Below are 16,600 nucleotides of genomic sequence, written 5' to 3' on the forward strand. Positions count from 1 at the left end.
GGGGGGCTAGCAGGGGGGAGGGGCTGGACAGGGAAGTGATTGCGGGGCTGGCAAGGGGAAGGGCAGGGTTTGGGGGGTTGGCAGGGGGTGAGGGAAGTGATAGGGGGTGTCAGGCGGGCCAGTGGGGGTCTTCCCATGGTCCCCTCTCCATTTTTCCAGCACCCCCCGATCCCTTACCAGCACCAGGGCAAGGGGCCGACCACAGAGACGCTCTGGCAGCCAGAGTGTCTCCCTGAAGGACCCAGCCTCTGGTTGCCTCAGGGCACAATCTAGAATCATGTCCTGCCCCACTTTATTTTTAGCCTCAGTTTTTTTAGACCCCTAGATAACAAGGGGTCTAATTTTCTTTCTGTGCGGCAAGTTTGCAGCATGGGGAACATTTTTTTCGTTCCCTCACATGCCTTTTGCCCCATCTCAAAGGGGGTTTGAGATGGTGCAAAAAGCATGTGCATGCTTGTCTGGATGCGCCCAAGGAGCTTACTTTGCCAGACCCTGGAATTAAGAGCGAGTATGTCTGTCTCTTCTCAACAGTTCAGTATTAAAGAGTTAACAAGTTTAACTAGCATTCAGATCAGTAAATGAGAACAAAAACTCTTGTGCCCCAGGATCTTTGAGTTCTTGCCGTGTGTTCAATTCTTCAGGTCCTTCGTTCCCCTAATGCTCCATAGGTTCCCAATCACCGATAAACAGTCAGTAATGACAACTTTGATTGAGCATATATTAATGAAATGGGTTGGTCTTGAAGACCACTTTCCCTCCCCCCTGCCCCCCACTAAGTTAAGAATTTGATACATTTCACATTCATTGATTAACAAGTTTTTAACTAGCATGGTTTTTAGAGGTTATCAGTTACTTTTGACTGTTGACACTGATTGTTATTCCTTATGTTAACAAATACCAGTTACTCTGAGTTACTGTTGTTAAACTCTTTGTGTTTTCCTGTTTATATTGGCAAAAACATGACATCTGACCCTGCAAGACTGTTTTAGACCAGATTAAATGCGTGTTTTTATTATTGCAGTTACACATTTATAGCAAAAACATGTTGTTCCTATCTTTGTATATTGGAAGATGTATACAAGTGGAGACACTTATGCCAAGGCCTCTATTCTTTTCCTTGCAACCAGAAGATTTCCATCATGGTTTTGGTGCATCTCAGGGAAAATAATCTCTTTATTTTTGCCTTCAGCCATAGTGTTGATAAAACGTTAACCACTGTATCTTTGTCACAAAACACCAGGTTGTTTTGAAGAGTAGTTGGTTTTCCTTACAACCAAATATAGTATATAGAAAAAAAGGAACACAAAATATTATGTCTGTAAATATTTATTTGTACCTGACCTGAAATGTTATTCTTCACTTAAATCAAATACTTGAACAGTTCCTTTTGACTTAGTTTTTATTCTAGTATAGGTTACTTGCTTGTATAAATATTAAGTAAATGCTGCAGTAGATTTAACTTCTTGTTTGGGCGACAGGATTTCCTTTCCATATGCTACAAAAATGGATAAAATATTTACAGTGTTATAACTAAAACTTTACACAAAGTATCTGTACTTAAAAAAAAATCATTTTGGTTTTATAAATGAGAATTGTTTTTGAAACAGATCAGATTTCCATTTTTGACAATATTTTCAACACCCAATTAAGTTTTTATAAAAGGCTTACAAATTCAAATGGCCAGTCAATGAATAAATCACATGACACTTACAACTACTCAGAAAATCTTGCTGGAATGGTCTCCAAAATAAATCTAATAGAAAACTTCAGCTGAAACAGGCAAAACATGTCTAGTGTTGAACACCATATATAATGAGGAAACTTAATTAGACTAATTGAATAAAAGTAATACCTTTATACAACTGCTGATTTTGAACAGAATTCTAAGCCCTTTTTTCCAGGTAAAATGCTGAAAACCATCATATTTTAGCTGTATACAAACAAAATACATTTTCACTGGAAAATCAATATATTAGAAACCTTGTTAATTTCTTGTAAGCATGGTTCCAGATGCTTTACATAGAAATCTTTATTTCATCACACTTTCTATGAATTTTGTAAAAGATGGCTTGATTTATAGTGCATTATAGTTAGTTCAATACAATTTATACTTGATCTAGAACATTTTCTTATAATTGTAAATCAGAAGCATTTTTTACATTTGAAGGATTTTTTTTTTCTTTGTGCAGGCCCTTGTTGGTGATAAGACATTGGCATTCCGTCTGATGGATGCAGAGATGTATACAAATATGAGTGTGCTTTCCCCTCTTACTCCAGTTATTGATCGTGGAATACAGCTTCATAAAATGATTCGCCTTATTACTCATGCACTTGGAGGAGAGGGCTATCTCAACTTCATGGGTAAGTAATCATAGAAACAAGTCTTTTGTACAACATGCTTTGTGATGAAATAAAATGATCTGGAAATGTCCTGAATTTGAGCATCGACGTTTGCAGCTTAAATAGTTTAGATGCCTTGTTTCATTCAAAAGTTTTGTATGTTGTTTCAGTATCTTTAAGTTACAAGGTAATGTAGGATAGGAAAATGAAATGCAGAGTAATTCCAGGTCTTCAATAATTTTGTGTGTGTGCTGGAACCAATAGCATTAACTAAATTAACCAGTTAAAAAAAATTAGACATATACAAGTCAGCAGGACTGTATGATCTTCATCCAAGAATGCTGAAGGAGCTGGCAAAAGTCATTGCAGAACCCCTGGTGAAACTCTTCCACAATCTGTGACACTTTGGAGATGTCCCTGAGGACTGGAACGGGGCCAGTGTTGTTCCCTTCCACAAGAAGGGCAGGAGGGAGGACCTGGGTAACTATAGGCCAATCAGCCTAACTTTCATCCTAGAGAGAATCCTAGACAAGTTTGTCAAGGAGTCTATCTGCAGTAATCTTGCAGAAGGTAAAATTCTGAATGACAGCCAGCATGGCTTCATTGGAGTCAGGTCTTGCCTTAACAACCTCATCTCCTTCTGTGACCAGGTAACTTCACCACCTGAACATGAAAGAGTAGGTTGACATTGTATACCTAAACTTCCAAAAGGCCTTTGATGTAGTATCCCATGATGTCCTCACAAGAAAATTGGATGATTGTGGGCTTAACTCTGAGACAGCCAGGTGGGTGAGAAACTGGCTGCAGATTAGGACCCAGAGAGTTCTAGTGAATGGATCTGTCATCCTGGCAAGAAGTAGGCAGCAATGTCCCACAGGGGTTGGTGCTTGGTCCAGTACTTTTTAGCATCTTTATTAATGGTGTTGGGTGAAGAGCTCACTGGCCAAGTTCATGGGCAACACCAAGTTATGGGGAAGCGTGGTCATGCTTGACAATAAGCTACAGATACAGGCAGACCTAGACAGGCTAGCATGTTGGGTGGATCGGAATCTGATAAAGTTCAACGTCAAGAAATGTAAAATGCTCCACCTCAGGACGCGCAACCCCCAACATACCTACAGGCTTGGCAGCACTAAACTGACTAGCACCACTAATGAAAGGGACCTGGGAGTAATAGTAGAGCACAGTATGAATATGAGCCGCAGTGTGATGTTATAGCTATCAGCCATGCAGTATGGCAAATAATACTCTGGCATGCATCAATCGATGCATCTCCAGCAAAATCAAGGAGGTGATTCTTCTGCTTTACTCTGCACTGGTGAGACTGAAGCTGGAGTACTGCATCCAGTTCTGGGCACCACAGTTTAACAAGGACATGCTTGAGAGAGTCTGGAGAAGAGCCACCTGTATGATCAGAGCCTTACATGGGAAGCCATAAAACTGAGGGATTTGGGACTCTTCAGCCTGAAGAAAAGAAGGCCAAGGGGGGACCTAGTAGCAGCTTACCATTACACTAGGAGAGTACATGAAGGGCTCAGTGAGCAGCTGTTCACAGAGGCACCCTTGGGGAAAACCAGGAGTAATGGCAACAAACTACTGGAAGACTGATTCAGACTCAACATTAGGAAAAAAACTTCTTCACAGTCAGGATATCCAGACTGTGGAATAAGCTCCCTCCAGAGGTGGTGCAAACTCACCTACCCTGGAAATCTTCAAGAAGAACATAGACCGTCACCTTGCTGGGGTCACCTGACCCCCAGTTACCTTTCTGCTGGACCTGATGATCTCCTGAGGTTCCTTCCAGCCTTACAGTCTATGAAGTAAAAATACTGTTTTGCATAATCATTCTGGTTTGGCTGTTTTATGGTGGTTAAATGCGAGTATGTCATATACTAAGCTCTATCTTGAAATAGTAGGCTCACTTGCATTCTCTTTTACTCTGCTCTCGGGACTTTGAATATCTCCTAGTATACTAACTGATGGCATGTGCAATGGTTATTTTTTAGTCGCTCAATAATTGGAAAAAAGGAATGGTTTTAAATCATGAAACTTCTGTGTTTTCTTTATTCCCTACCTATTATTACATAGAATATGTGTAGTGCCAGAAACACTGGTGGGAAGAAAGCAAAGGTAGCAATTCAGGCATAGTTCTGTGTGGTAGGTAAGGGAAATAGGGTGGGCATTGGACTTGTTTTATACCAGGCTGCCCTGTTTTTAAACCCTTTGTCCCCTGTCTGTTTCTAAATGAAGAAGAGCCTGCAAAAAGTGTTGTTTTCGAGTTCATTGGTGGAAATACAAGTCAGTCATTTGTCCCTGTGATTCTATTGGCTGTTCATAGAGGTAGGCCAGTGCACAGCCAGGAGGAGCAGGGTTCCGAGCCAGGGAAGAAGGGAGGGAGGTGGCCTTTTCTGGTGGCCCTGCTCCTTGCTGCTGATTGGCCGAGGAGGCAGTGCCCCCACTGGTTGGTTGGTTGAGGGGGCCCACCCTCACCAATGAGATGTCCTGTGTTTTGGGAATATGTCAGTGGCTACCTTAGAAACAGTAGTAGACTACAGAAGCAGGCTTACTTAGCTGTTAGTTTAAGAACTTTTTAGATGAAAATATTTCAATACCCCAAGAGGAAAAAAAAAATAGTATTGGAGCATCCTGGCATGTTACTTAGCCAGCTGTGTAACAGTAAAGATAAGCTTTCAAAAATAATTGCAATTTTTCTTTTTTTTCTGATTGATAACTATGGAATAGCATTATGCTGACATTTCCTTCTTATTTCCTCTTGCATAATGTTGCTATGAAATAGTCTTCTTTTTTAGACCGCTTCAGCCTGTTGCGGTATATAATTTGATGAGCCAAGTTTTGTCTAATGATTTTGTGTTGCTTTGTATAGGAAAATAGGATTGAAAACTTTTTCTAAGTTAACATCTTGTTTAATTGTAATAATGGTAAATAAAAATTGAGTAGAATAAAAGTTTTAGAGCTTAATTCTATATTTGCTGTACCTTTTTAATAATCTTTTCTCAAAAGCATTGTTGGATGTATTTTGCCTGTTTTTGACCCATGATAGAATGGCTTAAATTCTGATTACTACGTCATCAGTGACTCTAAGGATTGATCCAGAACAAATTCTATATTTATATATAGTGTAATGGCATGCATGACAGAAATGCTCAAGGTGGATTAATTTTTGTCGTTCTTTTCTTTCATAAAACGATGTACTCTTTTAATATATCATGGAGCATGAGAAGGAATGTTTTGTATGCTTAATTAAGTTCTATATAGCTTGGAAAATCTTTTTTATGTTCTTGCAGTACTGCTGACTTGTTGCTGTGACACATAAGTGATAGTATACTATTAAAACAGTATTATTTACTATACAGTTCAGGAAGATTTTCTTACTAGAGCGCAGAGGAATGAAGGAAGTAAATATTAATGCAATGTGTAAACCATGACCAAAATATAAGGAAGTGATCTGTTAGTTGATTCTAAACAATATTAGCTAAGGGGGCTTATCAATGTACCTGCTAAATTACAGATATCATTGCCACAATTGGAATCGTAGAGTTAGAAAAACCACCAGTAACTCAATTTGGCGTGTTAAATTCGGTGTGTCAGTGCAAGCTGATGGAAAGCTTAAGACTGCACTTTCTTGAGTAGTATGAAGGAGATGTGTCTGTAAATATGATGTTCTGTATAGTTTATGTAAAGGGAGGAAGGATCCTAATAAATGATGGGAGGTATAAGGTACAAATGCAAAATGTTTAGTATCTAGGACACCTAAAATGCACTTTTGTGTCATTCCATCTAGACAAGCAAATAGAAAGACCAACTGAATGAACTACGTTGAGGAAAGGAGAGAGGTTGTTCTTTTTGTATATTTTGGTTTTTGTTTTATAATCCTGCTGTACCGACTCGGGAGAATAGTCTTAGAGTGTTGAGGAGAATGAGAAGTGGACACCAACTTCAGACCACAAATGCAAAATGTCTTGAAGTAGCCCACTTTGTGCTTCTTTCTTCTAAGTATAAAACCTTGACACACATGTAACTGTCGTGCAGGACTTCTATACTTTGTGCCCCTAAATCCCATGACTTTTCATATTTTCTTGCATATTATATGCTTCCAAATAGAACATGCACCTTGTTTAGGGAAGAGAATGAAGAAGAAAATATTTTTCCTATATTTGACTGTTGACTACAGGAGCAGAGTAAACTGAGTGCACTCTTCTGCCTGTCTGCTCTGCCAAATCTACAGTTTTAACTCTTAGCTTTTGGCTGTAGCAGCAGCTTTATCACCAATTTGGCAGCAGCTGTGAAGGGGTTAAAACTAACTTTGCTTCTAAAAATTTCCCCTCGTCCACAACTGGAACAGAAGCAGAGCCCCCAGCAGCCATTACCATTATGTTACATCTCCATGCTTTCATTATGAAACAGAAATCATCTTCTTTTTTTAAGACTTGTGCCCTATTTGCAGGCTGATTATGTAGTGGGGGAGGAAGGGGACTGTGTGTGTGGTATGCAAGTAAATGCAGTATATTGACTCCACATTCCCATTTCCATGAGTCTAATCTCAATTAAATGCCAGTAGCAGAAGCTGCCTACAGAAGATCTATCTATGCCATCCTGTTTTTCATAGGTTCTGAACCTTAGAGCAGCATACAAAGCAGACCAGTAAAGTGCTTGAGAGAGGGGGTCCTGTGAGATCTATTTGGAAGCAGTGGGAATTATATTAATCTTGCACTCTCCCCCAAAAAGGGTGAAAATCATCATAGCTTTCTCCAAGAGCCCTTCTTTGGATTTTCATATTTTCTCTGCATTGTAGACATAAATGAACAATTAGTGTTTCTGTAAATGAATAGCAGTCCTTCAAAGAAATATGGATATCTGGTCCTTGCTGACTTCTGTTTTCCTCTCACTTTTCCCCCTATCACATATTACAGTAGTTTCACTCATTGATGCATGAAAACTTGAATGCAAATAGGATGATTTTGTCATTTTAGAAAATTGGTCTCCTTGTAATACAAAAGATTGGGAGCATTCCTTCCTTCTGTCTCTTGTATTTCAGCTCTGTCTACAACTTTGCAATAATCTCTAGGGTTTTAGATGCCCATCTGGCTGTGAAGGCTTGGTTTAAGAAGAGAAAAATGCATATGCTTATCTGAAAATGAGTCTGACAACCCAATAATATTCTGCATTGATGTACATATGCTCCCTGAAAAGCCAGTTTACAGATGAGGCAGGGATTCTTTTATATGTGTTATGTAGCATGTGATGTGCAGACACTGCTATATGAAGTACTGGCCAGTTTTTAGTTACCAGTATTTCATTTTTTCCCTCACACCAGGCCAAAATGCTGTTCAGATACTGTGATGGGGTGAATGGATTTGACTTGCATGCTTAAAGTCTTTAGGGGCACAACCTTACTTGTAATGTTCTTCTGTTGGTCGTCAGGTTAGTAGCATAACAACGCACAAACCTGACATCTGTATCTTTCCATGTTACACAACTACTCAAAAGTGTAAAGATATTGACCAAATGTGATTTTGCAGTTTGCTCTTAATAACAAAAAAAAAGAAAAGAAAATGAAAGGCAGAAGAGGATACCCAAAACGTCTGTAATAATTATTCGTGTTTGTGGATACAAGCATTTTTAGCTTTGGATTTTTTATTTATTTTTTATATCCAGAGGTGTGTATTCCTGTACATAATTGTAACATAACTAGAGTACTTTATGAATAGAATTATAAGATAATTCAGAACAAAATAGATGAAAAGGAGTGGGTGGGGGAAGAAATTAAACTTAGGCTTGTGTGTACAATTGCTTTTGAAAGGTATATTAGCTCACACACTATTTCAATCTTACTGGAGTTTTGAAACTAGATATTATAAACTAAATATATAGATATTTGATTTCTTTTTGTGTATTGAGATGTTTCAAAGAACCTGATATTCCTAGCATACAAAATCTAGGTTAGCATACTCAAAATGTTCAGTGAATATCTGTCATTTTGTTTTCTACTCATGTACCACCAAGGGACCTCAGTAGCAATCAAGGCTCTGTTACGTTATATGCTATGCAAACAAGTAAACAGGAATTCCTGCTGCAGAGCATTCACAGACTTGGATTTAGACAGTATGCAACATGTCAATGAGCAGACCAGAGGTGGAGACAGGTTTAATTGCATCAGATGGTTGCAAGGGATTCCCGGCGTAACCAGTAAGAGAATAAATCAGTGTTTTTAACAACAACTGTTCCTCCATCTTTGTGCATGGTCTTAGATTCATTCCATTTTATAAAAAATAGCCTCAAGAAAGAAACTGCAAATGTTTAAAAGAAATTAAATATAGGTAGCTCCTAGATAGGTTAATTGGTATAAGACCTTGTTTTGAAAACATTGGGGTGAATTCTTATATTATACTGAAGATCTCTTTAAAGATGAAGTCCAGTCATTCAGTTCCTGATACCCAAATAGTTATCAGCAATTGATATATTATAGTCAGAGGTATGCATTGATTTGTGATAGCTGAATACATGCAGTAAAAAAGTACCAGACAACGCACAATAGCTTTTTAATATAAAAATTCTATTATTTTGGACAGAAGGTAGAGACTTTAATTACTGAGAATCTTCACTAAGAGTTGATGTTAGGTTTTTCAGTGATCAGCAACTGTCATGATTGTTTAACAAATTGACAGCAAGCTGCAAAAATAATAACGGTCAATGACATTATGGTCATGTGTCCACAATGTACATACACAAGCATTATGGGTGTGTCCCACACTGGGACTGGGTCTCATTGGGCTGAATTTTGTACAAATCCAAACAAGATAGTTACTCCCTTGGGAGTTTAAAATGGAAATATGCAAACAGATGAAGTTCAGGGTAGAGAGCGAACTTTTATGAGCAACTAAATGTGGAAAAGAACTGGTATAGCTTTGTCCCCTGGTTTATTGATTATTCTATTTAATTGTGGGTACAAGTAGAGAGTAAGGGATTAGGAAAATATAGAAGGGAAACAGTCACAGCTGTCCAGCCATGATGTGCTTTGAAGAAAATCTGCAGTGAAACCTTTAAAGAAACAAAGAAAATTAAAGCAAGCTGTAATGTCCCTATGATCTGTACCTACAACTCTTACTTTCATGGAATGCAAACAGATATAAAGTTCTTTAAAAGTTAGGAAATAGCAGTGCCTGATGAGCAGGAGAATGAATTACTTTACTTTCACAGCAAAGTCAGAAGTCCCACAGCACTCTGACAATCTTACAGGATTATACTTCAACTGCTGTGAATCCTTGCTTAGCATTTTTAGGAATCAGTGTGGCAAAGCTTGCATTTTAAACTCTGTTCTGAGCTGGTATTGATGTATTTACACTCTTGAAATGTAGGGGATTTTTTCCATGTTTGTTTTATGTCCTAAGATATAGATGAAATAAACATCTGTGGCCCTAGAATAAAGCAGTATCAGTATAACCACAGAATTGTCCTCTCTGGCAATCAAGTTGTGCAGTTTTTGTGTCCAGAATAAAAATGGCATGACCGCATTTTTAATGAAATAGAAATTTTACTTTAAAGCAAACAGGGTATTTTTAATTATTAAAAGCTGGATTCTATCTTCTACTAGTATGTGTTACTGTTAGCTGTATTCCCATACCCTTGATCTCTCTAACCATTCACTAAAAAAACACTCTATTGAATTTTACAATTCTATAAAGATAAGAAGTATTATAAATCCTAAATATTTTAAACTTTTAATTTCAGCCATTACCAGAAAAATAAGGAGAGCGTTCTTACGTAGTTGATCTTTGCTTTTTCATTCCCTTCTTTTCAATGACACCAAAAAAAAAAGTATTTAAATTGTTTCCAACGGTTTTGATGAGATGGTTAGTATCGCTCAGCACTTTGTGCAATTAATATATAATGTAATAGATTGGGAGGAGACAGATTTTAAAAGGTTCTTCTAATCAGGTTCAGGATTGTTAGGCAGAATTACTAATAAGTAACAATTTTTAGCTGAAGTATTAAAGGCGTGAGTGTTTGTGAAACTTTGAGATGCATTCTGGGTTTTGAAAACTATCGAGAAGACTGGATAGGCACCTGGCTGGGGTCTTATGACCCCTCCCACCCCCAGTGCTCCTTCCTGCCCATGGCAGGGGGTCGGACTAGATGATCTGTCTAGGTCCCTTCTGACTCATTGAGTCTATGATTCTATGTGGCACACATACATTCAAAATAATCTGTTCAGAACCAGTTGAGCATATGACTGGTTCATTACCCTATTAAAAAGCAACTATTCTGAATATCTTGTTCTATTAGAGAATGTACAAACGTTACATTTCTACTGATGGAATTGTGGTGAGCAAACGTTCAAGCATATTCTGCTGGACCAAAAATGGTTAGTCTGGAAGGAACTTCTATTGTGTATCACAAAAGATGCTTCTGGTAGCGCTTCTACTGGCTGAATGAATACTTATACAGTTACCTGATCACCATGCTGTCCTCTGGCATCCCAGTGAGGAGCACTCCTCCATCCTCTCCAGAGATAGTCTCTCCTCTGGGTGAGTTAGAGAAAATCCCTGATCCTTTCAGCATTGGGCCTGGGAAACCCAGCTTCTCTTCACAGACCTCCAGCTGACAATGCCCCCAACTGGCCCCTGGGCTTGAAATGCGTCTCCCTAAGAGCCCAGAGGCCAGGAACCAGAGTGGGAAAGCTGTCCCTGTCCAGACCAGAGCCTCCTGTGTGTTCCAGTTCTCTGCCCTCCCCCACCATTCCATCCTGTCCCTTCCATCCTTCCACTCTTGGGCGGGGCACAGATGCAGATGCTTGCTTTTATGTGCTCCACAGAGGAGATGCTCCCTCAGCCCCAAGTGGCACTATAGAGCTCTGGGACTGCGTGTGGACTGAAATGCCACAGGAGGGTAGAAGGTCCCCTCCTCCAAGACTTGAGAGCCCCCAGCTCTGGCCATGGCCATAGGGCTTACTGCTGCCAGAACCCCAGGAGCACTGTGGCTAAGTACAGATAGTCCAAAAGCCCAAGGCTCAATCAATTCAATCTCTGCAAGTTTCTCTAAACTGCATAGATGAAATTGATAAGCAGATGAACTGATGTTCACTTTTCAAACGGGAAAAGCAGCCAGACCCCTGCAGTGGCCCATATCAGTAGTTGAGGGGTGCTAGAGCATGCCTTCCAGCCTGCTGGCCACTGCAGAGAGCTGGAGCTGCCTGATTCCCCCAGCAATGCCCCCCATCAGCCTCTCAGCTGGCTGAGCAAGGGCTGCAGGGAGAAACCCACCCCTTCAGCTTGGCACCGCATCCCAAGCCAGGAGCAGCCCAATGCATAGGGAGCCAAAGCAGGACTGAACTCTCCTAGCCATTCCCCATTCTCAGCCTCAGGTTTGGCTGAGGGACGGAGTTGTGGGGAGAAGCCCTCAGCAGGGCTTGGCTCTGCCCCCAGAGCTGGGAGCCTTGTCATGTTCTCAGTCAGCCGGGAGGCTTGAGAAGGGGGTATGGCTACAGGATTCCAGACCTACTTCTGACTTTGTGGGGTGGAACCAAGCCCTGATGCAGGCTTCTCTTCCCCCCACCCCTCAGCCAGCCCAGAGACTGAGGAAGGGGTGTAGCTCATAACTCCTGGCTCTGGGGGAGGAGCCAACCCCCAGTGCCAGCTTCCTCCCATCCCCGCTGCCCCCACCTCAGCCAGTCCAGAGGCTGAAAAGGGGATAGCTAGGGGACTCCAGCCTCACTCCCAGCTCTGGGGGACAGAGCCAAGACCCCTTGCTGCAGGCTTCCCCCCCACCCCTTTAGCCAGCCCAGAGGTTGAGGAGGGGGCATGGCTCTTGGTTCTGGGGGTGGAGCCAAGCCATGGTGTAGGCTTCTCTCCCTTTCCTCCCAAGACGGAGGAGGCGGCATGGTTCCCCAGCGCGGGTTTCATCCCCCCCTCCCACTTCAGCCAGCCAGGCAGCTGAGAATGAGGTGTAGCTAGATGACTCCAGCCGGGCTCCGAGCTTTGGGAGGTGAAGCCATGCCCCCCCCCCCCCACCTTGCCTCTGCCAACCCAGAGCCTGACTCCCAGCTCTAGTGGCTGGAGTCAAGCCCCTGCTGTAGGCTCCCTCCCCCCTCCCCAGGCCAGTAGCACACAGCTGGAGCTCTGGTTTCCCCACACCCCTTCCCTGGCAGCACCTGGCAGCAGGGTCCAGTGCCAGACCGGGCAGCGGGGTTTACTCCCACCCCCTTCTCAGCCACCTGGAGGAGTAATATTGCTTTGGTTAGAGAGCAACAGGGTGGTGCTGACTTCTTTTCTTTTTTTTCCCCTGTGATGTTATATTAACAACCATAGGCATTCAAAAATTACAAACAAGGCCACAAAAATATAAGAATGGCTTAAAACAATGGGGGATAGAGATTAGATCTTTTCCAATTTGGGTGATTCTCAGCCTTTAGAGTGCTATATGCTTCCAAGTTTCTTTGATACTATGGTATGGTAGTATATGAGAAATTTTTCTTTCTTTCTTTGTTTTCTTTTAAATAAAAATTCAGATTATTTTTGTGGCCTCTTAATTACACCATCAGTGGCTTTAGTCAAAACACCAGATGTCATGAGACTCCCAAGAGTTGGTATATACTAGTTTTATCCAAACTGTTTTTCAGTTCAAATATTGCACAGTTCGCTTGTTGTAGGAACTGTTATGTTTTTTAATAATTTTCGCAGCCTGGACATTAAAAATCAATTGTATTTCACTTTTATTTTGTCATCTTCACTTTCAGGCTCTCACTCCTTCCTTAGTTTGCAGACACTGCAGGAAAATACTTTGTTTTAAAGTTAGGTTTGGAACTTTCAAAAGATAGTATTAAAGGTCCTCAAGGTTTAGAAAAGTTTACTTAAAAACTAATTTAAGCCCATATTTGAGGAGTCTTTTTTTGTCTGTCAGTTAACATAGAAGTACAGTATAGATCATTCTTCATCACTTCAACATATTCTTTTATTGCTAGCAGTTACTGTTATTAAAATGAAAAAAATGAACCAGGATTGTTTCTTTGCTCAGTGAGCCATTAAGTATATAACAAAGTAGAATAATAAGTACATACTTACTGTACTGTAGTTAATGCGTCAAAATATCAGTTTATCTGTAATAATAAAATGCTTTAAAAGGTTTTATTTTATAAATAGATTTTTCTGAAACACTGTGTAAGAAAAAAATTACTGTGAAAGATGCATTTTTGTTATACACAAGACTTTTGTTGACACTCCAGTGAGTCTTTTTATAACAAGTATATAAAATGGCTTTGTAGACCTACTAATTTTACTTGTAATAGCTCCTTAGAGAAAAAGCCGTTCAGTTTGTTCCTTTATTTTAAGTGGGTATATAACAATCTCCTGGGAAAGTTTTCATCCAAGACTTTGGCATATTGCTGCTTTTTTCAGGGTTGTGTATTTGTTATATTTAAGATGCCTAACTTAGAGGTTTCTACAAGTAATATTACTACAGGTACTCTAGGATCCTTGGATAAAAGGTGTTTTGTAATCCAAAAAATAAAGTAGACTAGCACCAGATGCCACCCAGTTGCACAGGAAATCTGTGGCAGAGACAAGAATGGAAATTTTTACCCTTTACAGGCATTTCTGAGGCTAAAACAAAAAAAAACAATCTTCATTCCCATTCAGTCCACTTCGTTGTCAGACATGCATGTTTCAGAGAACACTCTTTTAGCTTGTTCATTCTTTCTGGCCATGGAATACATTTTTTTAATGTAGTAACGTATTCCTCTTCTTCTCCCATACTTTTATGATGAAGCTTGAAATTAAGTTGATTTTGCTGATTCATTACCTTATTCATGAGAATCACAAATGGCATTCCACAAATCAGAAATAACAAAGATGCCATCACTGGAAACAGTTTACCTGTTGCCGAACTGGTAGAATAAAAAACCTGACATACTTTTTTCTGTACTACAATTCTCTCATGTGTAGGGTCCATATTATTAAAAAAAGACGAAAAAAAAAGCTGTAGAATAACATGCACAATAAGATCAGTCAGGATTTTTGTGGGTGGTATCTTTTACTGGAGCAAGTGCATGACTTGAATGAACCAACCAGTGCTGTTGAACTTCAGTGACTGGGGCCACACGTTGTTGGGTCACAATGTGGAGAGCTGCACACTATACAGGCAATGGTAGTTCAAGCCAAGGTCTCTCTCTTCAGTCCCCATTGTACATAGACAGCTTCCCTTTTGCCCTCCCCACTGCTCCACCACATAGGCAACCACCACTGCTCACTGCTGCATGACACATGAGCACCTCCCAACCCCATCATGCACACACAGCTCCTCCACTCTTGACTGCTCCAGAATGTGCATAGGCAGCTCCCCCACTGGACTATGCTGCAACCTCCAAGAAGCCAAGCTGTCCTGCCCTCTGGGCAGGCATAAGAAGTGGGCAAACCCTGCAAATTAACACCTTGTTGGTCAAAAATTGGACACTCCTGGAATAGACTGAGATACGAACTGGTGCATCTTACCCTTTTCAAACTAACTGCACCCCTTGTTAGACTTGAGACACCTCTTGGAAAATGCCAGCTCTTAGTTTTCACTCTTCTTTTGAGTGTGGAAAAATAATAAAGAAATTCTTCGGGCCCCCTACATATGCTACATATATGCTGCAACTACTGTGGTAATTGTAAAAATGACACCAAGTTAAGGCACCATAAAATGGCAAATGGGCCGTAAAGTAACTCTACATACAATGTAGAACAATTCAGCTGATTTGTATGGCAATTTAAATTGAACATGTGGCTGGGCTGATAATCAGCTGATTGTCAGCTTAGGCCAGGGACCACACTGGGGCTCATAGTCTCTGCTTCCCCCTGCATGGTGGGGGTGGTGATTTGAGATTTGATTCCCAGTCCCAAAATCAGGCCTCCTGCCATGCACATTTGGCACAGAAGGAGCCACAGTTGTTGCGATCAGATATCAGAACCCAAGGCATATTTAAAGGAAGTTGTCCAGAGGCCTCTGTTTCAAAGACCTCATAAAGAGTACAGCAGGTCAGAACATTTCTAATGCTATGGATTCCTAGCTGAAATCTCTGAGTTTATGTTGTGAACCATATTTGCACACCTAACAGTGTTAACATTGTGTGACACCATGTAGTATCCTTGAAAATATCTCAAGGTACTGAGAAGCATTGGGGTAGACTATCGCAGTGATGCAGTTGGTCTAATAAGAGATACCTCCCACAAAAGTTCTTACCTTTTATATATTTCCTGCACCATCATGGCTACAATATCACACCAATACAAACTGCAAGTTTTGGCAGTAACTGATCTTTGTAATCCAAAAAAATAAGAATCACAAGTGATGATCTGGTATTTCCAGGACTGGATGTTCCTCCAAAGCTTGGCCTGCTGAAAGGAGGAGACTGCTCAGATGTTCTCCTTGCCTTTCCCTCCTCATCACTACTTCCTTACCCATTGGAACTCTGATAGTATCAAGGGCTGGTGATTGTTGATATTTGATCAGGTAAAACAACTGAATTGCTGAGATCCTAAAAGTTGACAGCAAATAATAGGCGTCTGTCTCCACCTGCATCTCCTGTTTCTCATTACTATCAATTCACACATCTGATAATCACCAGTAGGCCAGAATGGTCTTGATAAATCCTGGCTAAGACTTTCTAACAAAGAACAAATGGTTCCACCTTGCTGATTTCTCTGCAGTTTGCCAAAACCCTGGCCCTTTCAAGGCTAAAAGATAAATTAAGTTTCCCAGTTAGCCTCAAACAAAACTCAAGTTAGTTGCTAAAACAAAAGGGCAGAAACAAATTGGATCAGGGGAAATTTAGGGCTAAATGAAATTAACCCCCACTTATTTCCTGAAGAATTATGATCTTGAGCCATGGTGGAACAGCTGACTTTTTATGCAAGTTTCTATGCAAGTTTCACTAAATAGTAGATTCATGTGTGCTAAAATGGATGGACTTATAGGATTAATTCATGGACTTTTAGGAATTTAAAGTTTAGTTCACCTTAGTAGTCTGGTTTAAAAATGGAAAGACCATCTAGAAATGTTCACTGTGGTGCCACTGGAATCTAAAGAGATAGCTTTACTATTTCCAACATTACTTATTTCCACAGGCCTTCCTAGCTGAACATCTGTACTTTGTCCTCTGTCTTAATCTTCCAAGGTCATCAGTCTGACAACTTTCTCAGCCTCATGAATCGAATAGCATATGAAGTTAAACAACTCCGCAGTTAGGCTTGCATTGGAATCTCTACTT

The 16,600-nt window shown here is 40.4% G+C and overlaps 1 protein-coding gene across 2 annotated transcripts in view; it reads left to right on the forward strand.

Annotated features, from left to right (window-relative positions):
* The window catches only part of GBE1 (1,4-alpha-glucan branching enzyme 1), a 152,318-nt gene that overhangs the window by 62,628 nt on the left and 73,090 nt on the right, over positions 1 to 16,600 (forward strand). For both annotated transcript variants that reach the window (XM_019528735.1, XM_019528737.1), the window contains exon 9: positions 2,190 to 2,361. In XM_019528735.1, the coding sequence (XP_019384280.1) occupies positions 2,190 to 2,361 (172 nt within the window). The remainder of the gene's footprint in view (positions 1 to 2,189; positions 2,362 to 16,600) is intronic.

Source organism: Crocodylus porosus, unplaced genomic scaffold (assembly GCF_001723895.1).
Source record: "Crocodylus porosus isolate Cpor-Errol unplaced genomic scaffold, CroPor_comp1, whole genome shotgun sequence".
NCBI lineage: Eukaryota > Metazoa > Chordata > Crocodylia > Crocodylidae > Crocodylus > Crocodylus porosus.